The sequence below is a fragment of the Oncorhynchus tshawytscha genome, linkage group LG02 (assembly GCF_018296145.1).
Source record: "Oncorhynchus tshawytscha isolate Ot180627B linkage group LG02, Otsh_v2.0, whole genome shotgun sequence".
Taxonomy (NCBI): domain Eukaryota; kingdom Metazoa; phylum Chordata; class Actinopteri; order Salmoniformes; family Salmonidae; genus Oncorhynchus; species Oncorhynchus tshawytscha.
Genome location: NC_056430.1, coordinates 67,654,499 through 67,681,473, shown reverse-complemented (window position 1 = coordinate 67,681,473; position 26,975 = coordinate 67,654,499). Strand labels below are relative to the sequence as shown.

General features: G+C 45.2%; 1 protein-coding gene across 2 annotated transcripts; it reads left to right on the top strand.

Annotated features, from left to right (window-relative positions):
- On the top strand, positions 1-26,967 carry myh9a (myosin, heavy chain 9a, non-muscle). Of its 2 annotated transcripts, XM_024440534.2 has the most exons (41): positions 2-194; positions 6,013-6,344; positions 6,566-6,722; positions 6,812-6,839; positions 7,012-7,105; positions 7,586-7,603; positions 9,448-9,540; positions 9,651-9,714; positions 10,158-10,256; positions 11,079-11,222; positions 11,334-11,429; positions 11,725-11,996; positions 12,239-12,412; positions 12,677-12,850; positions 13,055-13,169; positions 13,501-13,694; positions 13,862-13,983; positions 14,102-14,171; positions 14,251-14,411; positions 14,557-14,665; positions 14,787-14,918; positions 15,238-15,444; positions 15,728-15,865; positions 16,150-16,273; positions 16,423-16,594; positions 16,905-17,117; positions 17,290-17,434; positions 17,976-18,182; positions 18,685-18,789; positions 18,905-19,057; positions 19,396-19,644; positions 19,808-20,020; positions 20,271-20,483; positions 20,625-20,786; positions 23,166-23,294; positions 23,375-23,463; positions 23,580-23,703; positions 23,975-24,183; positions 24,372-24,480; positions 25,110-25,282; positions 25,675-26,967. In XM_024440534.2, exons 2-41 carry the CDS (start codon positions 6,018-6,020, stop codon positions 25,784-25,786), a joined length of 5,889 nt encoding a protein of 1,962 aa, XP_024296302.1. In that variant the 5' UTR covers positions 2-194; positions 6,013-6,017; the 3' UTR covers positions 25,787-26,967. The 2 variants fall into 2 exon arrangements, with proteins under 2 accessions (XP_024296307.1, XP_024296302.1); XM_024440539.2 differs by lacking the exon at positions 7,586-7,603 and having other exon boundaries at positions 1-194.
- The last annotated feature ends 8 nt before the right edge of the window (positions 26,968-26,975 follow it).

The window sequence follows — 26,975 nt, the reverse complement described above, 5'->3', positions numbered from 1 at the left end:
CATAGTTTAGATATGTCCACCCCATTTCAGTCACGCCCAGCGCAGAGACAACAGAAAGGGAGATAATTGAGAAGGAAATAATTTGCAGTAGGGTTTCTTGAGTTTGCTGTCGCGCGGAAGAAGTTGCCTTTGAAAACACGGAAACCGGTACAGCAAACGAATTCACACCGTAGTGCCTACAACCCGAGTAGAAGGTAAGTTGTTTTTAATCAAGGTTACCTAATCAGCTGGTCCCTCCGTAATCCTCGTGGGATATGATCTGTTTATAATATGTTAGTACTCTCTTCGAGGTCTGTTGCGGGGAACTCTACGAACGACAGACAAGTAGGTTATTGTTTATTAGTCCTGTGTCATGTGAGCGTTTGCGTTTTTATCGCGAATGTAGATCGAAAGGTGACGCGTCCAGCAGAATCCGCACTACTCGACGTCAAGGTAGCCTTGTCACTGCTTCAGGTGATAACCTAGTCGGTGGTAGTAACGAAGGGACACTTGGAAAGATTGCAAACTAACGTTACATTGCTAGTTGATGGGATTTAATATTGATACTCACTCTTTCTAGTAATTTCACAGTCCCGTCAAATTTGCACTGTTGCAGTTTCATTTTAGCCATTGAGTAAAGCTAACCTGGATAGCAGCATCTGCAAGGGTAAACCAATTGTAGTCTACCTATACAAACAATGATTATTTCACCTTGTCATGATAAGTAATTAGCAATGACAACACCCAGCCAATGTCCAATCCTATGCTCGGTTTCCCGAACTTGGTGGCTCTTCCAACCCACAGCCATCAACCCTGTAGTAGAGCACTTTACGTTGACCAATTTACTGTTTTGGGGAAGCTACGCTGAAAATATAGTTCACTAAGCTACCAATAATTTCACACTGAAAGGTGAACTACACTAAAGCTACCCTAAAAAAACACATGGTTTACTCAACTAAAGGCTAAAATACACTTTGATTAAATATGACCCCAAAGTGATTTGTTCTTTTAAATTTGTAGTCTGACATTTCCGAAAATGTAAAAGGTATATTTTAGCCTATTAAACAAATCATGTTTCAAGTGAGAATTAGGCAGGTCTGATGTGGAAAAATATACATTTGCCTACTAAATATTTAAATTACTAGTTGGACTAAATGGAGTTCACTGCTCAACACTGCCCATGTATCTGATGTTTGCTTGTCTTCGTTTGAAGTTGTAATTTGAGACCATGGCTTGGAGGGTTGGTTGGAGCACAAAATGCACGCACGCCCTGATATGGATCTGCCCTAAGGATACACAATTTGCACACACTTGCATTCAAATGGTTTTGGCACCTGAAATACTGGGTCTTGTGTTTGAGTTTCGTATGGTAAAGGTGTGGCATTCAACTATCAGCTGTTGAGGCGAACCTGTATTCAGTTCAGTGAATGTCCTACTCAGGCCACTGCGCTGTCTCTAAGCTATTTTAGCAGAATGCAATGTTCCTGGTAGGAATCGAGTCCTTCCTTGGGGACTAGACCATACACACCTTAAAATAGAGTTATATGATTAGTACATGCATAGCTGTTCTGCAATCATATCTACCATCTTGCTTAGTTACTTCCCCCACCCATTTTATTATAGATACTAATGTTGTTAATGCCGGCCTCTCCTAGTACCTGCAAAAACTAGATGATAAGAGACAGTCAGGTCTCAGACTACACGTAACATAGTAAATGTAAATCCGGGGGGACTCAAATTAGTATGATATGTTACATTTGGTATAGTAGGGCGCCAGGTAACCTAGTGGTTAGAGCGTTGGACTAGGAACCGAAAGGTTGCAAGATCGAATCCCTGAGCTGACAATGTAAAAAATCTGTTCATCCCCTAGGCCGTCATTGAAAATAATATTTTTTTTCTAAATTGATTTGCGTAGTTAAAGGTAAAATAGTTACGTATGACAGAAGGTTATTTAAGACAAAAAAAATAAAATAGGGTGGTTGAGCAGGCAGAAGTATAAAGCACATTTCTTGTAACCCAAAGGTTGTGTTCTCTTCGGACAGTTTTAGCAACTTTCCGACTACTTTTTAGCTACTCTGAAACTACTTGGCGTGTTGGCTAACCTTAACCCCCTAACCCCAGCTAACATTAGGCACCTAGCTAACGTTGCTGACAACAAATTGAAATTTGTACCATACGAAATGTAACATCATACTAATTGGAGTGTCCCAAATTTACATTTTACGTTTTCCCAAGAGTCAAGATTTTAAATAGGGGGGCATTAAGCCTACCTGGAGTGCCAGATGGGTGATGTTTGCACTGTTGGGACTATGCCATTGGTTCCATTGTGCCACGAAATTAAGCCCAGCTAGTATTTGACCGAATTATATATATATATTTTTTTTAAACCCTCTCCAAAATGCTGTTTGTTTAAAACCAGGTGTGTTGAGGTCACCACTAGCTAATGTCCATCTCTGGACAGACCTGCCCTGCTGTCCTCAGCAACACGTTTCAACACCTCTACGCACTTGTGTTCTTGGCCTTCATTCAATCCAGTCTTTACCTTGGCTTCCCCCTGCCCTTTTAACAGCCACCCACATGCCACCTCCATCTGCAACAGCTTGAGCTATAGGACTTTATTATGCTGTCTGACAACAGTTTTGAGATGCAATGACTGCATAACATAGGTAAATGACACTGGATTTCTAACAGGGTTTCCTAACCACCATGCTGCAAAGCATTGGCTACCAGGCCGCCAAATACATTTCTTATTTTCCCCGCTGGTTTATGACTCATTTTCTTACCTTTGTTTTTCAAGTACTTTTTGAACCCAGATCTAGACCCAATGCACAGAAATCTAATCGGGCAACTGCAAGACGAACCATGCCGAGGTCCCTCGAGTGAATGGATAAGGAGTTGTGTTAAAGGGCAATTCTGCCACTTTTCAACCTCAATCATTATCTCCAGTGACTTCTAAACTTTATGTGCATTTTTTCAAATATGTAGATGGACACTGGTGTTGTGCTGGAGATGATGGAAATTAGGTTGAAAGTGGTGTAATTGCCCTTTTTTAATTGACACACTAGTCATTTGAGTTGGCAAGCCAGTCATACGAGTTGAAAGGTGACTAGGAAATCCTTGACAGCCACAGCCCACTGCATGGGCTTACACTCTGATCCCCTTAACACTGTATGACAATGGGTACCATCAATTGTGGATGTCAGTAGTGTCCTTTTCTAGACTGAAGTTGGGCAATAAGACCCTCAGGAAATGCATGTGTCAACACTGCAACACCATATCACGCAACTTCCTGTGGAAGTTGGCCCACAGTTTGCACTTTGTTGCTGAAAACCCACGTTCATGTGAAAGTTTCTCATTCTCATCTTGTCTGCATTTCCTCATGTCTCCCACGAGAACCCATTCCTCCTATGTGTTTCAGATGGGGCTTATGTATGAGATCAGCCTGATTCCCAGATCTGTTTGTGCCAACTTCTTATCAGTCATTTTCGGTCTGAGTGACAAGGAGTTGGGATCAGGCTAGCATGCCTGGGTCATTATGAGTGGGAACAGTCCTGATTTTTCAGCTGTTTACTCTGGTTTAGTAGTCCACTCCTGCTGGCACATGTAGTGGGCAGCCAACGGCATGGACACAGAGATCCTTAAGGTGATCCTCCCCCTCTGTCTTTAATCAGAGCATCAGTCTGAGCCCATAATGAACTTAGACACCTGGATGTTATCCAGCTGGATGTTATTGCTCTGTCCCTCTCTATCCCCCTTTCTCTCTGTCCCTCTCTATCCCCCTTTCTCTCTGTCCCTATTATTTCAAACTTTCTCCCTGATAGGGGGGACGTGGGTTAGAAACACAACACTGTTTAGTGTCACCACCTCGGGCACTATGGGTGACATGATCAAGACGCGGTGATGTTTTGCTTGGAAGCAGGAGAAAACCTTGAAATATATGCTGATAGATCTGGACACAGCTTCATTAGCCTTCAACCAGTATAAGGCAGTGTTTACACAGAGATCCAATTCTGATCTTTCTTCCACTTAATGGTCTTTTGAACTATCACTTAAGATCCAATTGGTCAAAAGACAAAATGGGAGTTCTGAATTGTGCTGCCTGTGTAAATGCAGCCTAAGAGGCATAGCATTATAATGGTGGACAAGGCAACCCTGTACAAGTTAAGTAATCCTCAAGATAATGATCTCACCTGGAATGTAATTACAATGTTATCATGGAGGTAAAAACTGGTTACGACTGGGTGTTGTAGTCTGTACTTGTAGCCTGAGGCCATGAGTATGTACACACACACACACCCTTGAAAGGGTCATAGCTAGAGACTCAAGCAGATAGAAATAGAAATTGACCTAGAATACCTGGGCCTGTATTCATAAAGCGCCTCAGTCTAGGAGTTCTGATCCAGGATCAGCCTTTTGGCTCATATTGAATAAGCTTATGGACAGGTGGGCCCTTATCCTAGATCAGCACTAGTGCTACTCGGAGACGCTTTATGAATACAGGCCCAAGGATAGAAGGGGGAAGTAGTAGGTTAAGATGTGGAGCTGTCTGTGTATTCACCAATTTAACCTGAAGAGTGAAGGTTTTCTTAAAGAGACATGGCGTCTGTTCTTCAGGGAGTGGTGGCTGAGTATTATGAAATGTTTCTGTCTAAACTTGCTCCAGACATTCCTCACTGGCTGTCCTGTTTTCTGTTCCCCTTCAAAGGAAGTAAGGGAGCCCTCATTTGTCTTCCTCTGACTGGTCCACCGCTCTTTACTTGTCTGTAAGACAATGTTATGTTATACATGACAGCTGGAGTGCATTCGTTATGTAGCAACATTTTTTTGCAACAACACACAAAACCAAGCGATTCTTATTAGAGTAAGTTCAGGTAGTACTACCCTTCGATGTTGTCAACTTCATGGAGTATAGGCATCAAGCTATAACGGAAGTGTTCTGTTTTTGGTTATTAAGGGACAGGAAGACAACAAGGGGAAGGTTAAGGTGCATGTATGGATCAGTTGTGGGGGAGAAGTGCCCGTGTCTATGTAGGGAGCAGCAGGAGTGAGAAAGACCAGCTTGTAAGTGCCAAAGGTCACAATGGAAAGGTGTCACTGGCTTTGTGTGACTCCAATGACGTGTGCATGCACAATTCCTGATTGTCACAACCCATTTAGAGTCTGATCCAGTTTATGCTTGGCCAAAGTCAGTCCATAACGCCTCTTATGTCTCATGGGGACAATCTACCAAGCTTACAGAGGATCATCCTCATAATACATCCTCATAGTACAACCTCTAGCGTGCGTGTGCCTGCGGGGGTGTGTGAGCGTCCTCTCATTCATGGCAAATATTCCTGAGAAGCCCATTTCATGTAACACATGTTTATGTCACGCATAACAATGCATTTTCAGCAAATGGGAATCGCATGTTTAACATTGTAGAACAAGCTCATGTTCAGCGTTCTCAACAATGATCACAGTGTTCTGAACTGGTTCCAGTCATTTATAGGTCCATGCATATGACCTGAACTTAGACAGGTTGAGTGAATTATACACTTAAACATTTCACTCCAACTTCGTCTCTAAGGTGCTAAATCCAAGGAATGGATTTAAAATAATTACATCAGTTGGAGCTGTACCTTTTACTCATTTGGTCTGAACTGCACCTGCATGCTGTTTGTGGTTGCCCCTCACTTTTTAAAGTAAGGCATTTCGACCAAAATAGTTTGCTGCGCTGTAACAATCTTAGGTTAGCTCAGCATGTCTGCATTTTTATTCCTCCTCTGGACACTTGTCCTATTTTCCCTATCCATTCTACAGCCATGTCAGAAACAAATCAGTTATTGTACAGGGAGAAGCCGAACTCTATAAATCCGGTCATGTGTTCCTTACAAACTCCTGGGCCAAACTATGATCATCAATTTATTTTTCACTGGGTGTTTCCATGTCTTGTTTTTCCTCTCTGCTCTACAGCCACTATGTTCTGGGTCACGTTCCTTTCTCCAGCCTACCTCCTGGGTGGTCTTATTGTTTGTTATTGTCTTCGTCCTACAGCCACCATGTCGGAAGCGGACAAGTTCCTCTACAGAGATAGCGGGAAGGTCGCCAACCCCCTAGACCAGGCCGACTGGGCCACCAAGAAGCTCGTATGGATCCCTTCGGAGACGCTGGGGTTCGTGGCCGGCTCCGTCAAGGAAGAGAAGGGAGAGGAGTGTCTGGTGGAGCTAGCCGATACAGGCAAGAAGGTGACTGTGAACAAGGACGATATCCAGAAGATGAACCCTCCCAAGTTCAGTAAGGTGGAGGACATGGCTGAGCTCACGTGTTTGAACGAGGCTTCAGTGCTGCACAACCTCAAGGACCGCTACTACTCTGGCCTAATCTACGTGAGGGTTTTGCATGCTTCATATGCACATATTTACATAAAGACAGAATCCACATAAATACGTGTAAAATAACACAGCTATACAGAAAACCCTTATCCAGAACAATTTACATTTCTGATAAATACACAGCACTCTGGACAACTGATTTTTGTAACGGTTTTGTAACTTGGTATAGATGGTTAGTGTTGCCTGTGCTCAGTCCCTTCTCTTGTAACTTTCAGACGTACTCTGGCCTCTTCTGTGTGGTGATCAACCCCTACAAGTACCTTCCCATCTACTCCGAGAACATCATTGAGATGTACAAGGGCAAGAAGAGACACGAGATGCCCCCTCACATCTACGCCATCACAGACAACGCTTACAGGAGTATGATGCAGGGTGAGAGAATGTGATGCCACACACCTGTGCCACATACACACCTGTGACGCGCGCCCACACTCACATGTATTTTCTATCTTCTATTTCAGATCGTGAAGATCAGTCCATCCTCTGCACGTAAGCTATGTCTCTGCTCAAAATCTTCCCTGTTTTATTTATGCTTGTTGTCTAGCAAAAGACATCTCATCGGAGCTGTCTGTTCCCTTCAATCAGCAACTCCTGTTCTCTCCCGCCCTCTCTCATTTCTATTTAATTTCTCTCCTCCCTTTTTTTCTCTCCTTTCCTGCAGAGGAGAATCGGGAGCTGGAAAGACCGAGAACACCAAGAAAGTGATCCAGTATCTGGCACACGTTGCCTCTTCCTTTAAGTCAAAGAAAGACCAGGTCAGTACCAGCCCTCCTTTTCACCTCCTCACTCCCCCTCTTCCTACACCTCCATTCTGTCCTCTGTAGTTTTCCTGTTCTGCTGCTCATTTTCTCATCCCCCTGTACTTATTCCGGGTAGTTGTCCCTAACATTCCTGTTTCAGGCCCGGACCTGCCTGCCTCACCTCCCTGTAGTCACCAGTGCCAGTATTCATAAACTGTCTGAGGGAGTGCTGATCTAGGACCAGTTTTAGCATTTTAGCTCTCAATATGAGCGAAATTACATGGACGGAGCGACCTGATCCTTGATCAGCACTGCTTCCTACTAAGACGCTTTATGAATAGGGGCCCATTTCCTGAATTCAGGTTGTTGCATACAGTCCATTGACATTGGATGGGACTGTAATGACTGTTGCATGACATTGTATTAGTTTGTTTTACCACTGTAGGCTAGTACTTGTGATAAACTCTTTCTCTTATCCATCGTTCCCATCTCTAGGGTGCAGCGTTAGCACATGTGAGTTAATCGCTCGCCATCTCTCCCGCTTGCCAGCGTCCCCCCCCGATGTACATGTATGTTCTACTAACTGCAGTCTGTCTGCAAGCTGTGTGGTGGTGTAATGTACAGGTGAAAGGGTGTATTTGAGGTGTGGTGAAGTGTTATGTTATACCGAAAGCTTAACACCTTAGAGATTTAGGCCGAAAAGAGTACTGCGTGATATTTCAAATGACTGCATAGTCAAGCAGATCAAGTAACAATGCTTCGGACTGTTGACACAGGCTGCCCAATTCTGATCTTTTTTATTTTCTTCACTAATTGGTCAAAAGACCAATCGGATCAGCTCTGACAAAGATCTGATCTGTAGTGGGGGGGAGATCAGAATTGGGATGCTGTGTAAAAACAGCCCTAGAATCAAATGTAAGTTGTGTGTGTTTAGCCATCAGCAAAGTGCTCATGAGTCAGGCCACCCGAGTAGTGAAGGGGTAACCCAATCATGTTTGTCTGACCTGTCCCACTCCCTGGCCTTTGTCCACCTGATCTGGTTGGTCTTAGAACAAGTGGACAACAACAAAAGCTGATTTGATCTGTTTTGGGTGTTCCATGCCTGTGTGCTGTCTTGGGATCTTGGCGACTGTCTCGAATGTACTTTAAGTGCTTATCTTTTATGCTTGTAAGGCTGGGCTTGTGGTTGGGACGGGAGAGTGTGTCGGAATGTGGAATATTTAACATGAATGAGTGTGGGGGTTTATTTGGAAATATAGCTTCCCTGGGGCCATACTTTCTTGGTTTGTATCATAATGGTAGCATATCCTGCTGTTTACTGCTTAAAGCTATGCACACCTGCTAATTTATATGTCTATGATAACTGATCTAAGGCAATATACACCATCACATTCACGAAAAATAATTTGCTCCTACAGACAGTGAGTCAACTAGCTGTGGCTTGCTATAAAAAGCAGGCAGACGAGCATTGAAGCATTCAGTTACTGTTTGATTGAATGTTAGAATGGGCAAAACGAGTGACCTATGACTGAGTGTGGTATGATCGTTGCTGCCAAGCACCCCGGTTCCAGTATCTCGGAAACTTTTCACTCACAACAGTGTCTAGGGTTTACGGAGAATGGTGCAACAAACAAAAAACATCCTGTAAGCGGCCGTCCTGTGGGTGAAAACAGCTTGTTAATGAGAGGTCGAAGGAGAATGGCAAGAATTGTGCAAGCTAACAGGAGGGCCACAAACAGGCAAAAAACAGAGGAATGCATAACTCCTCCATCCTTGTCACGGGTGGGCTATTTCATCAGAGTTCCACTCCAATCAGTGGCACGCAATCACCAACGCTGGACACTTAAGGAGTGGAGAAACATTCCTTGGTCCGACAAATCCTGGTTCCTGTTGAGTCCTGCTGATGGTCAGGATTTGGCGTAGCACCATGAGTCCATGGCCTCATCCTGCCTGGCGTCAACGGTACAGACTGGTGGTGTCATGGTGTGGGGAAGGGTTTTCCTGGCGCACGTTAGGTCCCCTTGATACCAATTGAGCAACATTTGAACACCACGCCTTGTAGAATTGATGCCCCGGGTCCAACCCGATACTAGATGGTCATACCTAATAAACTGTCCGCTGAGTGTGCATAACATCGCTATAGTTCCACGACAAATGCATGGAGTCACGTCAGGGCTCCCAATGCTTCTCGCCAAGATGAAATGCAATGCTTGCAGCGATGAATTAAGGAGTTGCAGCATCTTACTGCATGAATGTCCATGTTGAGTCATCCTGCCATCCTACTGCCATAATGATAACATGTGGTATACCTGTGAGTATATTTGTGAATATACTTCATCTAATTGTTTTGTCACCAGGGGGAGCTAGAGAAACAACTTCTGCAGGCTAACCCCATCCTAGAGGCCTTTGGAAACGGCAAGACGGTCAAGAATGACAACTCCTCCAGATTCGTAAGAACCTTTCTTTAAAAAAAAAATGTTTAGCGTCTTTGTGCAATTATGTGGTGGTGATAATGACGAGACCAATATTGACTGTAATCTCGCCTTCTCTCTCTTTCTAGGGGAAGTTTATCCGGATCAACTTTGACGTCAATGGATATATTGTGGGAGCCAACATTGAAACTTGTATCCTTTTGAGCAATACGTCTTCATAGTTCTTGAAGGACATGTACAGCCTTCACGCTAGAATCGTTAGTTGAAAAAGCTGAGGGATGGGCTTGGATAAATAAACACACACATTCATGGCTAGAGCTATAGGTGTGTGGACTGACCATCCATGATGGCAACATCTAAGTGTTAGCCATGTCTTGAAGCTATACAGTATTTAACGTTTACATTTGTTTACAAACATTTGGAGTCAAACAAGCTTATATTTTGGGTTCTAGGGGTGCATGGCAGTATAGCTAAGCTAATGAGGCAGTTTAAGTTATTCTTCAAGAATCAATGGGTATATATCACTAAGTCCAGAAATCGATGCAGCAACTATGGATTGTAGCTTTAACATCAAATATTCCACAACTTATTGGTTGTCTGGTGGGTTTTTTTTTCTTGACGAACCATGTTGCCAGATCTGCTGGAGAAGTCCAGAGCCGTCCGGCAGGCTAAGGATGAACGAGCCTTCCACATCTTCTATTACATGCTCACAGGAGCTGGGGACAAAATGCGCTGTGAGTGACCAACAAACTCATTTTATATCAATGTTTATGCTGTGTCATTTTTTTTGGCGGGGGGCAATTATTACATTTTGTGTCATTATAGCAAAAACATATCCAAAGTGACATAGAGGAACAAATAGGAGTTCCTTGCTCAAGGATACATTGAACCTGTTTGGTTACTGGCCCAACGCTCTTAACCGCTAGTCTACATGCCGGCCGTTATTATAAATATAATGTAAAAAAAGTTTTCATTTTAAATCAAATTATATCCAGCAACACTTTTTACTTGAAGCCTGCAGATATAATGCTTTATAACTTGAAATAATGAAAGCATGTATCTTCCATATATATATATATATATATATATATATTTTACCCCTATTTCGTGGTATCTAATTGTTAGTAGCTATCTTGTCTCATCGCTACAACTCCCGTACGGGCTCGGGAGATACGATACACAACCCAACCAACTGCTTCTTAACACAGCGCGCATCCAACCCGGACGCCAGCCGCACCAATGTGTCGGAGGGAACACAGTGCACCTGGCAACCTTGGTTAGCGTGCACTGCGCCCGGCCCGCCACAGGAGTCGCTGGTGCACAATGAGACAAGGATATCCCTACCGGCCAAACCCTCCCTAACCCGGACGATGCTAGGCCAATTGTGCATCGCCCCACGGACCTCCCGGTCACGGCCGGTTACGACAGAGCCTGGGCGCGAACCCAGATGCTCTGGTGGCACAGCTGGCGCTGCAGTACAGCGCCCTTAACCACTGCGCCACCCGGGAGACCATATCTTCCTTTTATAATGGCTTATGTGTTTTGTCTTTAACCAGCTGAGCTGTGTCTGGAGGACTACAAGAACTACCGGTTCCTGACCCACGGGAACGTGACCATCCCTGGGCAGCAGGACCGTGACCTCTTTGTGGAGACCATGGACGCCTTTAACATCATGAGCATCCCAGAGGAGGAGCGGATAGGTACACAAACTCCCCTCTGTCACACCTGATTCTTAGCCTGTAGCTTTCAAGATCAATGCAATTTCTGTAATTAACTGATATATTGTGATTGATGGTCTTGTACTCCATCAGGTCTTCTGAAAACTGTGTCTGCCGTTCTCCAGCTGGGTAACATGAGCTTCAAGAAGGAGCGCAACTCTGACCAGGCCTCCATGCCTGATGACACAGGTACTTTACATCTGTTTTTCACTAGTCATTTCTGGGGTTCCCCCAGGATCCCCCAGGTTAATTTTTTTGTTTTAGTTCGGCAGTAACTCAACTGTTTCTACTAATGAAGAGCTCTGTGATTTAATTGAATCAAGTGTGTTCTGGGTTGGAACAAAAGTGTGCACCCTCTACTCCACAACTTGGGTCCTTAATGACACTTTGTCTCCTGCAACCCTCCTTCATGGCTTTGACAATCCCTTACGTTCTCCATTCATCCAACACCAACCACTCACCCACCCATTTCTCTCTCCCTCAGCGGCCCAGAAAGTGTGCCACCTGCTGGGCATGAACGTGACCGACTTCACCCGGGCCATCCTGTCCCCCAGGATCAAGGTGGGCAGGGACTACGTTCAGAAGGCCCAGACCCAGGAGCAGGCTGAGTTTGCGGTGGAGGCCCTGGCCAAGGCCTCCTATGAGAGGATGTTCCGCTGGCTGGTGATGAGGATCAACAAGGCCCTGGACAAGACCAAGAGACAGGGAGCCTCCTTCATTGGCATCTTGGACATAGCTGGCTTTGAGATCTTTGAGGTGAGATGAAGATTGTGGGAAAGGGGTTTGTTTGTTGGTCATTGAATACAAAACAATGGATTGGCGTGAGTGTTCATTGATTGTCAATTTCTTTTCAAAATGCATCTATCTCTATTTAGATGGTGCGTGGACAGCATTACTGCTTTCTCACATTAAGATAAACATTGCATTTCTGAGTTTCCACCAACAAGGTCTGTCTAATTCATGTGTACCTTCTGTCTTTTCCCTGCTTTCTCCTGTAGCTGAACTCGTTTGAGCAGCTGTGCATCAACTACACCAATGAGAAGCTGCAGCAGCTGTTCAACCACACCATGTTCGTCCTGGAGCAGGAGGAGTACCAGAGGGAGGGCATCGAGTGGAGCTTCATCGACTTCGGCCTGGACCTGCAGCCCTGCATCGACCTCATCGAGAAGCATGTTAGTATATTTCCGCTACCACCTCTTCGCTAATGGACCTGAGGCTTATGTGATTTGTTCTGTTCCAAATTACACGTTGTCTTTGAACAAGCATAAACAGCAATCTAGCCGATGGTTGTTTACCTGGCTGCTGTCACCAAATGCAAACTTAGGCATTTTCTTCTTCACAAAACCAATGCAAGTCAATATCCCCTAAAGTTAGCATATCCTGCACAACCCAACATGCACTGAATTTGTCTCCACCTTTCTCTCTGCTGTTCCTAGGCCAGTCCTCCTGGTGTGCTGGCTCTGCTGGATGAGGAGTGCTGGTTCCCCAAGGCCACGGACAAGAGCTTTGTGGAGAAGGTGGTTCAGGAGCAGGGAAACAACCCCAAGTTCCAGAAGCCCAAGAAACTCAAGGACTCTGCTGACTTCTGCATCATCCACTACGCTGGAAAGGTCAGTTTACCATTCGTGGGGAATCTATCAATCACTAATTGGGTGGTAAAATTCAGGACTTTATGAAAGTTTTCAGAGATCCTACAACCGGGATTTCTGAAAACTGGGAGTTTGCAACCCTTATTTTATCTTGAACCTGTGACTTGGTAATACCACAACTTCTTGACTGGTCAGCTATGTGATCACAAAATGGTTCCTCCCCAGGTGGACTACAAGGCAGATGAGTGGCTGATGAAGAACATGGACCCTTTGAATGACAACGTGGCCACGCTGCTCAACCAGTCCACTGACAAGTTTGTGTCGGAGCTTTGGAGAGACGGTAAGTCTCGTGAGATACTGAGAGCTGACTAGACCTGTGGCGTCTGACGGGAGGAGGGCTCCTAATGATGGTTATCAAATGCCTGAACCATTCATTATGAGCCATCCTCCCCTCAGACACCTCCACTAGACTAGAAAGTAACTGGGTTGGGCTGTAGACTCTAATAGTGTCACCTACTGTTGGTACATGGAACTGCATGATTGGTGTTGGCCAATAGAACTACAGCAACCTTTCTGTGTTTGAACTGAAAGTATGGGGTGAAAGAACTGCAGGAAAGATAAGTTGATAAGTGTTATCTATGATCCTGTTGCTCCTTTTCATTCTCTCTCAGTGGATCGTATTGTGGGCCTGGACAAAGTTGCTGGAATGTCTGATGGGGGGATGCACGGGGCCACAAAGATCCGAAAGGGCATGTTCCGCACCGTGGGCCAGCTCTACAAGGAGCAGCTGTCCAACCTCATGACTACTCTCAGGAACACCAACCCCAACTTTGTCCGCTGCATCATCCCTAACCACGAGAAGAAGGTATGGTGTCTACAGACATCAACTCTTCCATTGATCAAAGTGTTTGACTATAAACTTAAATAATAAATATATGATAAATACGAGGCACAGGCAGTTGGTCTTTGCTTTAGCACATATACTATAAAATGTATATTTAAAATCCTGCCTCTTCACTTCGTCACTGTCAGGCTGGTAAGCTGGAGCCCCACCTGATTCTTGAACAGCTGAGGTGTAATGGAGTTCTGGAGGGGATCCGTATCTGCAGACAAGGCTTCCCCAACCGCATCGTCTTCCAGGAGTTCAGACAGAGGTAACTACGGGAACGTATCTGTGTGCTCATCTCCTACCTGTTTATCAGCTTCACTGTGAGCAGACTAGCCTGTTACTGTTTTTCAGTGTCTTACCTTAAACTTCTCCTGTTTTCCCAGATATGAGATCCTCACTCCCAGCGCCATTCCCAAGGGATTCATGGACGGCAAACAAGCCTGTGTGCTCATGGTAAGAGGCGTCAGAACAAACCTTTATTCAGCAGTCTTCCAATGTCATTCCCAAATGTCATCCTCTCTCTCCTTCCCAGATCAAGGCCCTGGAGCTGGATTCCAACCTGTTCCGGATTGGCCAGAGTAAGGTGTTTTTCCGGGCCGGTGTCTTGGCCCACCTGGAGGAGGAGCGGGACATTAAGATCACCGACATCATCATCAGCTTCCAGTCCTGGTGTCGTGGATACGTGGCCCGCAAGTAAGGAATTTGTCATTTAGAGCAGTAACTTGCATAGGTTTGGCTTGTGATTTTTCTACTGTATATTAGTTGGTATGTGAGCGTGCTATGTACACATACTCCAATAACATCATTTATATTGATGAACTTTTTTTTCTGTCTCCAGAGCCTTCACAAAGAGACAGCAGCAGCTGACTGCTATGAAGGTGATCCAGAGGAACTGTGCTGCTTACCTCAAACTCAGGAACTGGCAGTGGTGGAGGCTCTTCACCAAGGTACACGCACTGTTGCAAATCCATATGGGAGCATCCTAATATCAGTGTTGCAGACCTCATCCCCTACTCCTCAGCTACTTGCATTGTCCTGAGTCCCCGTCCTCTTCCCCTACTCCCCCAGGTGAAGCCTCTGCTGCAGGTGACCAGGCAGGAGGAGGAGATGCAGGCTAGGGAGGATGAGCTGGAGAAGACCAAGGAGAGGCAGCAGCAAGCTGAGGAGCAGCTGCAGGAGTTCGAAGCTAAGCAGCAACAGGTATGGAGGGTCCCTTCTAGTAATTCTATTTCTATGGATTGGACTAAGTCCCAAATGTAAGGTGATGACTGGTACACTCAGAATGATTATGAATTGGTGTAGTTTCCCAGATTCGCTCGCCCTGGAATAAAAAGCATTTATCTGAGTCCCCATTGAGTTAGCTATTTAGTCCAAGGCTTAATCTGTCCAGGAAATCGCCCCTAGTGTCTTATACATTGTTGATGGATGGAGTGAATTACTTCCATCATAAACCAACCAGCATTTCAGCCTTGCTGTGTATCATTGCCCTGTTTCTAACACATGCCCCCCCCCCCACCAGCTGAATGCAGAGAAGCTAGCCCTGCAGGAGCAGCTGCAGGCGGAGACGGAGCTGTGTGCCGAGGCGGAGGAGATGCGCTCCAAGCTGGCCACCAGGAAGCAGGAGCTGGAGGAGATCCTCCACGACTTGGAGTCCAGAGTGGAGGAGGAGGAGGAGAGGGTCACCCAGCTACAGACCGAGCGGAAGAAGATGCAGACCAACATCACGGTAGTTTTTTTTTGTTTTATATATTATTTATGGTGGACTGTAACTTTCCTTTAATTGAGCCTTGTGGTCAACTTGTCAGTCACATGTAAAGATATGAACTTGATTTCTCCTATTAAATTGCCTTTGCAAATTGTCAATTTTCACTGGTTTTCATTTTCCCTTCCATTTCACCCTCCAAGGGGTGTGGTGCTTTTAATGAACTTGGAGAGGGAGTGATGGAAGGAATTGAGGTTAAAACATCTGAATGAAAACGTTCCATCCCTCTCCTTCCGTCTGTCTGTAGGACCTGGAGCAGCAGCTGGATGAGGAGGAGGCAGCCAGGCAGAAGCTGCAGCTGGAGAAGATGACCACCGATGCCAAGCTGAAGAAGATAGAGGAGAATGTCATGGTGCTGGATGACCAGAACAGCAAACTCAATAAGGTTTGTAGTACAAGTTGATGCATTAGCATGTTTTTTTTTTTCAGACTGATGGAAGAATAAAATAATCAATTAGGCAGTTATTCATTCATCCCAGCAATAAAGCAAGTAATCATGGACCAATTTTTATGAAGAGTAAATTAGGGACTAGGTGTTCTTTGAATGTAATATCTGGTTGTGCTCTTATGGTTCAGACATTTTGTAACCGTGTGGGGTTATTTTGTAACCGTGTGGGGTTATTTTGTAACCGTGTGTGTGTGTGTGGGGTGTTATTTGTTTACTTGCAGGAGAAGAAGCTGTTGGAGGAACGTATCTCAGAGTTCACCACCAACCTGACTGAGGAGGAGGAGAAGTCCAAGAGCCTGCAGAAACTCAAGAACAAGCACGAGGCCATGATCACTGACCTGGAGGGTAGGTGGACCGTAGACATACAATGACATAGATTCTAAGTTTGAGGTGAACTACTTTTCCTAGTCTCTTATCCTTCGTCTGTACTGATCTGAAACGTGCCGGTGAGCGCAGTAGTATTGAGACAACCCTGGTTTCCTCTCCATCATCAGACCGTCTGAGGAAGGAGGAGAAGAGTCGTCAGGAGCTGGAAAAGAACCGCAGGAAGCTGGAGGGGGACTCCACAGAGCTGAATGACCAGATGGCTGACCTGCACGCCCAGATAGCCGAGCTCCGAGCCCAGCTGGCCAAGAAGGAGGAGGAGCTAATGGCTGCGCTGGCCAGGTGAGGGGGAAGGGCAATGCTTGATTGGAGAAGGGGGCCTAAATTCATTTTCTGATGTGTGTATTTTTTTACATTTTATAAATTATGCCGCATGTATGAAGAAAAACCGCAGGCCACATTTAATTAGCTTGCGGCCCGCATTTGGTTGGTCTGAACGAGATGTTTTACTTTCCATTGAAAGAGTTTGATCTGCTGTTTATTAGGATTTCATTTAAGCCCATACAGTAAAACCAAAGTTGAGAAAATAATCTTGTATGACTTTTAATTTCACTCTAACCCCCATCCTTCTTTACTCCCCACCATCCTCCAGGATAGAGGAGGAGGCCGCGGCCAAGAACACGGCCCAGAAGAAGATCCGGGAGCTGGAGGCCCAGCTTTCTGAGCTGCAGGAGGACCTGGAGCTGGAGAGGGCTGCGAGGGCCAAGGCTGAAAAACACCGCAGGGACCTGGGAGAGGAGCTGGAGGCTCTGAAGACTGAGCTGGAGGACACACTGGACTCCACTGCAACACAACAAGAGCTCAGGTACTGGGAGCGTGCATACACACACACACAGTTAGAGGTGAAGGACAGTGGTTTACTATGCGTAAATGTCAAGTTTTAGTTATAGACCATTACCTGTTGAGAAGACATATGGGGTCAGTCCTCAATTCCCTTCTTCCTCCACCACTTTCAATCGCTCCGTCCTGTTGTTCAGAACCAAGCGTGAGACTGAGGTGACCCAGCTAAAGAAGGTTCTGGAGGACGAGGCCAAAGTGCACGAGCAGCAGGTGGCCGACATGAGGCACAAACACAACCAGGCCTTCGACGAGCTCAACGAACAGCTGGAGCAGGCCAAGAGGGTGAGGGCTCAAACTGCATTATACTGTTCATATGTAGGCATCATGGGGTGGCAGGGTAGCCTAGTGGTTAGAGCATTGGACGAGTAACCGAAAGGTTGCAAGTTCAAATCCCTGAGCTGATAAGGTTACAAATCTGTTCTGCCCATGAACAGGCAGTTAACCCACTGTTCCTAGGCCGTCATTGAAAAATAAGAATTTGTTCTTAACTGACTTGCCTGGTTAAATAAAGAGAAAAATAATAATAATAATGGGAATTTCTCTTTTGGGGGGGGTGTATATGGTTCTTTAACATGACTGTGTGAATGGTGGAATCTTTATTTTAATTGTATAATGCCTGTCGATTGACCGGTCAGCCTGTAACAGTCAAGGTTTTATTGTAATAGTTTGTATTTCATATTGAAGTTTTCATCAGCATGACCTTTATACAACCAACAGTACAATATGAACATGAACTCTTTCTCTGAAGTAAAACAAGCTGTACGTTAGTATTTCGGGAGAGAACCGCCTATGTAACCTCCTGCCCATGTGTCTGCTCGTTCAGAACAAGGCGTCAGTGGAGAAAGCCAAGCAGGCTATGGAAAGCGAACATAATGAGCTGGCCATCGAGCTGAAGACCCTGACCCAGGGGAAGAGTGAGTCAGAGCAGCGCAGGAAGAAGGCTGAGACCCAGGTCCAGGAACTGCAGATCAAACACTCTGAGAGCGAGAGGCAAAGGAAGGACCTGGCCGAGAAGGTGGCCAAGATGCAGGTAGGTGTGGACTGGATGTTGGATACTGTGGCTTGGCTGTTGCTGATGGAGAAAGGGAAGATATGAGGCAAGAGGGTGAATGAATGGGGTATCCAGAACACTTTGGGGGATTTCAAAGTATTATGTTGGTGAATGGTTAGATTAACATTATACAATAGTATTTGTCACATGCACTGAATACAACAGGTGTAGACCTTAGAGTGAAGTGCTTACTTACGAGCCCTTAACCAACAATGCAGTTCATGTTCATATGGAGTTAAGAATATTTTTACTAAATAAAATAAAGTAATACAATAAGGCTATATACAGGGGGGGTGTCGAGATAATGTGTACATGTAGGTAGGGGTGAAGTGACTATGCATAGATAATAAACAGCGAGTAGCAGCAGTGTAAAAACAAAAGGGGGGTTAATGGATGGTAATGAATATATGCATGTATATTAGGGATCGTGGTTCTGGAGGATGTGGTTAAATGGCTGTTAATTCCTCCTTTCTGTGTCTAGTCTGAGCTGGACAACGTCAACAGCGTGTTGAGTGCGGTTGAGAGCAAGTCCATCAAGGCAACTAAAGACTGTTCCACTGTGGAGTCTCAACTGCAGGATGTACAGGTACGGTCACACAGACGCGCTCGCCAACAGACGCGTACACACACCCATGTTGTGCTGTTTAGAAACGGCCTTAAACGCACACTAACCATGTTTTCCCTCCTTTTTGTCTTTCTAGGCGCTGCTCCAGGAGGAAACTCGCCAGAAGCTCTCCTTCTCCACTCGTCTGCGTCAGATGGAGGATGACCAGAACAACCTGAGGGAGACGCTGGAGGAAGAGGAGCAGGGCAAGAAGAACACGGAGAAGCAGCTCTACACCCTCCAAGCTCAGGTTAGTACCAGCTCTACACCCTCCAAGCTCTGGTTGCTAGCTCATTCCTCTGTCCCTCTTATCTCCATAATACTATCCACTTTTTTCCCTTATCGGTCATGTATTACACCACCTTACTGAATGCTTAAAGAAATCTTCCTATTTTCTCAAAATCCAGATTTGAACTATGCCACCTTGTACGCTAGGACATACAGACCATGAAGTCTGAGGCATTTCATGTATTTTACGTATTGACACAACGCTTTAGCTTGACCAACCGGCACTACATCTCATGTGCATCTCTTCCTCTCCCTTTTTACCTTTCTACCGAACTTCTCATACTCTTCCCTTATCCTCAGCTGACGGAGATGAAGAAGAAGATGGAGCTGGAGACCCAGTCCCTGGAGGGGGCCGAGGAGAACAAGAAACGTATGCAGCGGGAGCTGGAGGGCGTGGTCCAACAGCTGGAGGAGAAGGCATCAGCCTACGACAAGCTGGACAAGACCAAGACCCGTCTGCAGCAGGAGCTGGATGACATGATGGTGGACCAGGACAACCTCAGGCAGACTGTGTCCAGCCTGGAGAAGAAGCAGAAGAAGTTTGACCAGGTGAATTGTTTGATGGGTGATGATGGCATAGAGGTTCTATAGCATCATGATGATGAATAGATCAATCGTTTTCGGTTCATATTTGCTTCGAGCACTATCAAAACAAAAAAATTGGCTTTGACTCTGTCTTACTAAAATACCTTCTCGCCTGTCCCTGTAACAGATGCTGACTGAGGAGAAGAGCATCTCCAGCCGGAATGCTGAGGAGAGGGACCGGGCTGAGGCAGAGGCCAGGGAGAAGGAAACACGGGCCCTGACTCTGACCCGCGAGCTGGAGACCATTAAGGACCTGAAGGATGAACTGGACCGAGCCAACAAGGTCCTCAAGGCAGAGATGGATGACCTGGTCTCATCGAAGGACGACGTTGGTAAAAGTGTAAGTCCGATCACGAATGTTGTTGTGGAACTATTGCTAGTGGGTGACTCAAGTTCTCGATTCATTGCGTCCTGTCTTATAGTCTCCTAAAAATGCAAATCCAGTCTGACCTTCTCCTCCAATGTGTTTTGCAAATCGTGAGGATAGTTTGGAACATTTCCAAATGCTGCAAAATGTGAATGCACCATCCCTCCCTCATTGTTGAATGAAGATGTTTTTATTTTATTCCTCCTTTTTGCCTCTTGTGCAGGTCCACGAGCTGGAGAAAGCGAAGCGTGCCATGGATCAACAGTTGGAGGAGATGCGCGTGCAGCTGGAGGAGCTGGAGGACGAGCTGCAGGCCACGGAGGATGCCAAGCTGCGTCTGGAGGTCAACATGCAGGCCATGAAGGCCCAGTCCGACAGGGACCTGCAGGCCAGAGACGAGCAGGGTGAAGAGAGGAGGAAGCAGCTGGTCAAACAGGTACTGGGGTTGTGTTCATTACATGCCAATTAGAAGAAAGCAGTCTGAAACCCAGAACAGACAACTTATACAATAAGAAATGCTTGTTTAAAAAAAATGAACCTAATAAACACAACCTTGGATCTGTGTGATGTTCCCCAGGTGCGTGAGATGGAGACCGAGCTGGAGGATGAGCGCCGGCAGAAATCCCTGGCCACGGCTGCTAAGAAGAAGCTGGAGGCAGACCTGGGAGAGCTGGAGGCAGGCATCAGCATGGCCAACAAGGGCCGTGACGAGGCCCTCAAACAGCTGAAGAAACTGCAGGTAATACAGAGGCACGCACACAGGAGGGCAGTGAGTTTTGGGCTACTTTTTGAGGTACTCTGCTTTTACTGGGATTTACTAGGATTGTTCGCTAATGTTGCTACATGTAGAAAATGTTTTGTAATTGACACAAGCTGTTTCCAGTCAACTAAAAGGTGTTTGCTTACCAGTCGTTAGACCCGGGTTCGAGTCTCTGTCGGGGCTACCCCCTTAATTCACAACATTATACTTCCATGGTTGGTTTCATTGACTCCCCTTTTTAACTGACCCTAATTGACCAATTTATTTTTCCTACAACTTCCAAGTCCGTTGGTGAGGATCAGCTTGTGCAAATTGAGGTATAGAATCAATGATCTACAATAAGTATTCCCTGCCAAATAATAGGTTTGTGCATCGCGTTATGTTATGGGGGTGAAGGTTAGTGTTAGGACAAACACACTACCATGGTACACTACCACACTCAATCCCCAGGTGGCAGCAGCAACTTGGTCAAGTGCTGAGCCAAGCCTTTATTTGCACATAGTGCTGCCAATGAAGATGATAGTCAGTGTCCCAGCTGGCATAGCTTGAGGCTGCTGGTTTTGTTTGTTGGCCATGAGGCCTTTCGTTTGTTTTTGTTTTTAGTTTGGGTATACCTTTTGTAGGCATTTGTTTTGTCACCACCTGAACAAATAATAACCTTCTTGGACTGGCCGACCAAGTTGTCATGAAGGCGCTGGACCTAAGGTAAGGTGGCTTGTTCCTGGGGTGTGTTCAGTTATATTGAACATTTGCTATGTTGTGTAACTGTCTGTCCTGAAAGACGTGTTTCCCCAAAATGTTCTTGATGCTGTTTGTGCCATGTGGTGGGGTGTTGGCTCGAAGCATGAAGTTACTTATTTAAAAGGATAATGCAAGATCTTCTACAAACCCAGAATCTGATGACCTTGTGGAAACCATTTGTTTGTCTCTGCTTGCTGTCTGAATGAAGTTGGCAGTTTCGTGAGCGAATGCTAACTAGAGTTAGCGCAATGAAGTCTACGGGTAGCAATGCAGATGTTTGTATCTAAAGTAAACTAGGAGAGGTTTGGAGCAGTGCTAGTGAGTTTCAGCTGCTGGGTTTTGATCAACAAATGTTTGTGGTGGCGGCCATGAGGTTAGAACATTGTTTGCAGCTGGTATTTATCTACTGTAGGGCATTTAAATCAAAAATGACATCTGTTTTGCAAGATTAGATTTCCCAGTTGGGAGTATGAGTATCTGTTAGCGCTAGGCTAGTGGCTAACTGTTGCTATGGTTGGTAGCATTGTGCATGGCATGCTTTTTTTTTTTTTTTTTTTCCCTCGCAGTGGTTCTCTTAGGCTTGGAGCATGTGCATGTTTGGTTAGCGGTGAGCTAATGGCTATCTTGTCAGTTGATTTATTGATTTTCTTTGGCATACTAATTTTAACTATGGGGGCATTTGAGCTAGCAGTGTATTGTGTAGGGGTAGAGGATGTTGGGGTTTCCTCAAGCTGATGAGGGATAAGCTATTGCAGGTGGCAGAAATGCTGGAGGTTGAAAATGGCAGAGAAGTTGAACAAGGTAGAGGTTACTTTGAATGGTCAGTGCTTTTTGGGCTCCTTGCTACAGCTCAAACCTTAACCCCTACTTTAAGTATCTTTTTCAACTTCAAATGGGATACGTCCCAAGGATCCCAGATGACGAGGATTGTTTAACAGACAGGTGCGTTTTTCTCCGCTTGGTGGGTATGGCGTGATAAATGACGTATTTAAAGGACAGTGGTCATGCTAACAGGGTTCCCTAACTCCCTTTTGTCAACTGGTCATTCAGAACAGCACTTGATTAAATGACTTTCCACTTTGTTTTGTACTGAATGCAGCCTGAGCGTAGTTTCTCAAGGGGTGTTTTGAGTTAAGCCCAGTTTGTAAAGTTAATCATCTTTAGTGCTGTTGGGAAAAAAATACAAAAATGATGGAGGTAGATTTGTGGGGGGCCCTGAAATTGGTTTTTGCTAAACTAGATGGTGGCTCCCAGGAAATTCTTGTCTCTAGCTGAGACCTTCTGGGCAGAGATATGTGTGCCTTCTGCAGGTTGAGAGATTCGTGTCTGTTTACAGACATGTTCCTTGTCAAAGTAGTTAAGGTTGTGGTTCCTCAACAGGCTGACCGTGAGCTTGTTTGGGTGTCAGATTATCTGACAATGTTTTAACTGGCTTCTGGTTTTAAGAATGGTTTGAACTGAAGGCATGTTTAACAGCTGTTAGGTTTACGCCGACAAAAACGTAGTTCACAGCTCACTACAAATTAGGCAGTGTGCGGTCTTTTTCGGTAGAAGGAATACCAAGCCCTACAGTCTGGTGTGGTACTTGACTCAGTCCTTTGGTTCTCTCCTATACAGGCCCTGTTGAAAGATCAGATGAGGGAGCTGGAGGATCTGCGTCTGTCCAGGGACGAGGCCCTCAACATGGCCAAGGAGAACGAAAAGAAGGTCAAGACAATGGAGGCTGACACCATCCATCTCCAGGAGGTATGTCTGTCTGCAGGGCTCTGGCTCGCTGTCTCCACCCCCACTGTCCATGTTCTTATGCTCCTCTCCATCCTCCATAGGAGTTGGCGTCTGCTGAGCGAGTCAAGAAACAGGCCCAGACAGAGCGGGATGAACTGCAGGATGAGCTCAACAGCCACAACGCTAAGAAGTACGGCTCACAGACACCTAATAGAAACACTATGAAATTGCATTGATTTGCATGGAATTTGCAAGTTCTGTCATGGTTTTCTTCCTCCCAACCAAAATGTCCCCCCCCACCCTCAGTTCCCTGACGGTGGATGAGAAGAGGAGGCTGGAGGTTCGTATCGCTAAGCTAGAGGAGGAATTGGAGGAGGAGCAGCTGAACACAGAGATGGTCAATGACCGCTTGAGGAGAACCACACTGCAGGTAATGAACTGATCGCAAAGCAGAAGAGCTGTAGCGAGGAAAGTGTTTCATTTATCTGGGTTAGTCACAAGGACATGAAGGGAAAAGAGGGATTCTGGTTGAAGAATAATTGAGTTTGTGGTGTTTCAACCTGAGTCATTAGAGCTCTATTTGTAGGAAAAGTACTCCACTGAGACAAATACACCATGTCTAACGTTATGGGCTGGCCACTACATCGTCCAATTCATCGCAATGCATAGTCTTGTTCATACCTCCACACACTCCGCTCTAGACTGACCAGCTGACCATTGAGCTGACGGCGGAGCGCAGTACCGCCCAGCGCCTGGAGGGGACCCGGGCCCAGCTGGACCGGCAGAACAAGGAGCTGAAGCTCAAGCTGCAGGAGCTGGAGGAGACTGTGAAGTCCAGGTACAAGGCCTCTATCGCCGCACTGGAGGCCAAGATACTGCAGCTGGAGGAGCAACTGGACTTGGAGTTCAAGTAAGTAAAAACCATTGGCACGGTCTCACTTGGTCTTTCCTCACGTCCTCTCTCCTTGTTTCCTTTTCAATGTATTGTAGGAGAGGATCCAAGGTCCCTCCCCTTTGGCTAACCAATGAATTTTGAGAAGCAGGTTAGGAGTAAACACCCCTTCATGAGTCATGTCTTGACTTTTTTTCTGTTCTTAGGGAGCGTCAGCATTCGTCCAGGCTGGTCAGGCGCACGGAGAAGAAGCTGAAGGAGGTGCTGCTGCAGGTGGAGGACGAGAGACGCAACACCGAGCAGTACAAAGCAGAGGTGGGTCTACTCTGTGTAGATCAGTTACCTACTCCAACATCAGTTGCCTACCCCTATATCAGTAGCAACATGGGTGTAATGTACATCAGTGAAGGCTGCTGAATTTCTAGAACTGAGCGAATGGCATCAAACTCATATGTTTGTATTTGATATCATTCTACTCCAGCCATTACTAGGAGCCCGTTCTTCCCAATTAAGGTGCTACCAACGTGGTGTGTATCGTCCCAGGTGCAATGTAACCAGACAAGCGAGACGACGGCTGCAAATTCTATTGTGAAGATCTGGGGAGTTAATTATTCAGATTGTTTTGCAACAAACGTTTACTCTAGGAACCAAACGGAAGTAAATGGAGAGGGACCTACCTGAATTTGTCCAATAAACTCTAATATTTTTTTGCAAAACGTTTTCCGTTTGGAGTAAACGATTTCTGTTACAAACATTTTGCAAATGAATATATCCCAGATAATCTGTGCAGACCTGTCCTATATCTGGGAAAACAACAAGAAACCCGCATGCTGTATAGCTGCAGCCCACTGAACCGCCTTGCACAGTCACTGTATAGCCTCCATAGATGAAGGATACATATATTTGCAGCCACTGATCGAAGGTCCTCTGCCTGTACTCCACAGGCGGACAAGGCGAACAACCGCACACGTCAGCTGAAGCGTCAGCTGGAGGAGGCAGAGGAGGAAGTGACACGGGCCAACGCCAACCGCAGGAAGTTGCAGAGGGAGCTTGACGATGCCACTGAGTCGCAAGACGCCGTGACCCGAGAGGTCAGCACCCTGAAGAGCAAGCTCAGGTATGGTCCATCCCTCCCTCTACCCTATATTCATTAGAGTGAAATGTTGCACAAGGTTTCGTTAGAAATGGATTGTGTAGAGCAGGGTTTCCCAAACACTGTTGTGGGGCCCCCCTGGGTGCATGTTCTGGTTTTTTCCATAGGTGTAGAATGTATGTCGGGTAAAATAAGGGATCATGTCAAATGTGTTTTTGAAAACATTCTGAATTCACTGAATACAACACAGCCTTTTTATAGTTATGGTGTTTTTGGCACACCTTTTTACAGAAATACAATGTGTTATTGGGTCTTTTGACTTTGAACAAGCATAAAAGGATCTCAATGTATTTAAATTGTGCAGTCATAAAACCTGTTACCAAATATCTCTGAAGTCATTGATTTACTCTTTGCAGGCGCGGGGACTTGCCTTTAAACATGCGCCGTGTCATGAATCGCACAGGCTTGGGGGACAGTGATGAGGAGATGGATCTGACCAGTGACGCGTCCAAGCCTATACCGGAGTGAGATGAACGTGACAGGAGAGAGCAGCCAACTTTTACAGGGACCATACTGGAAATGCAACATTTATCATGGATTTAAATAGTGCATTCTATAGCTGCCTGCTCCATCAGCTATCCTTGCCATCATACAAATAATTGTATACCAAGATTTATACTATTCTCCTCCGTGTCCATTTTTGACAATCTGTTTTGTTCAGGTTGGAAATCTGAGATCGTTCTCATAGATTTACTCATTCACATTCGAAATCTGTACAAGGCATTTTGTGCATGTGTGTAAAACAAATCTGTGGCCAAATTATATTTTGTCATAAATGTGACTTTTTATTTTTTAGAGGCTAGCATTCCAAATATGTGACTTTCTAGATCCATTTTTCTACTCAGCCATTTTCAATATTATAAAAAGTATATTATTCAGACATTGTTTAGCAGCTTAAATTGTTAGTGTGGCTAGGATACACCACTATCTGCTTGCAACCTCTTTTTCCCTTGGAACTTGTATACTGTTTCTGCCATCTTTCGCTGTGCACATATGTTTTTTCTTTATGAATGCAGTGATTTAATATGGGATATTAGTGTTGTATGTACTTCTGGTGTATTTTTTTTTTCCACTGGTATTTTCTGCACACAGTAGCACTTCACTTTTAATCCACATATTGTAGTACTTGCATCACATTAGGACATTTTGTACACAGTTATTACATCTACAGTTAAAGCCTGCACTTTACCTAACGGTCACACAGGAATGGAGTTGGTACATACACTGAACATAACTACAGCCTAAACACTTGCAAATCGTATTATGCTGAAACATGTGCGTGGTCTTCTCCGATAGTTGTTGGTCTCTTGAAATTATTGACTGCTTTGGGTTGATCCATGTGCTCTGCTAAATAGGGAGAATGGTGGTGGGTTAGGTGGCACTGTTCTTTGCACGTGAGTGGCAGTGAATTCTACTTCATATCGAAGAATAGATGGTCTTTTAATCTAGCTCGGTCACTTTCATTTGCTGTTATCGCACTTTCACATATCAATTATTGAGTTTCTAGAGATTCTGCAAGATCTAGTGGGGATGTATGCTTATGTGCAATTTTCACTTTTAATGAATTGTAACTGAGGGGTATATTGACAATTTGTTTTATTTCAGTATTTTATCAGATGCCATGTGTCAATAAAATTATATTAAAAGGATATGACTG

What these genes read in the sequence shown, in the direction of transcription:
- myh9a (XM_024440534.2), top strand. Translation starts at nt 6,018, where the DNA reads ATGTCGGAAGCGGACAAGTTCCTCTACAGAGATAGCGGGAAGGTCGCC. An exon ending in CTCCATGCCTGATGACACAG is followed by an intron (nt 11,430 to 11,724) that starts GTACTTTACATC and finishes TCTCTCCCTCAG; the next exon opens with CGGCCCAGAAAGTGTGCCAC. An exon ending in AACAAGCCTGTGTGCTCATG is followed by an intron (nt 14,172 to 14,250) that starts GTAAGAGGCGTC and finishes TCTCCTTCCCAG; the next exon opens with ATCAAGGCCCTGGAGCTGGA.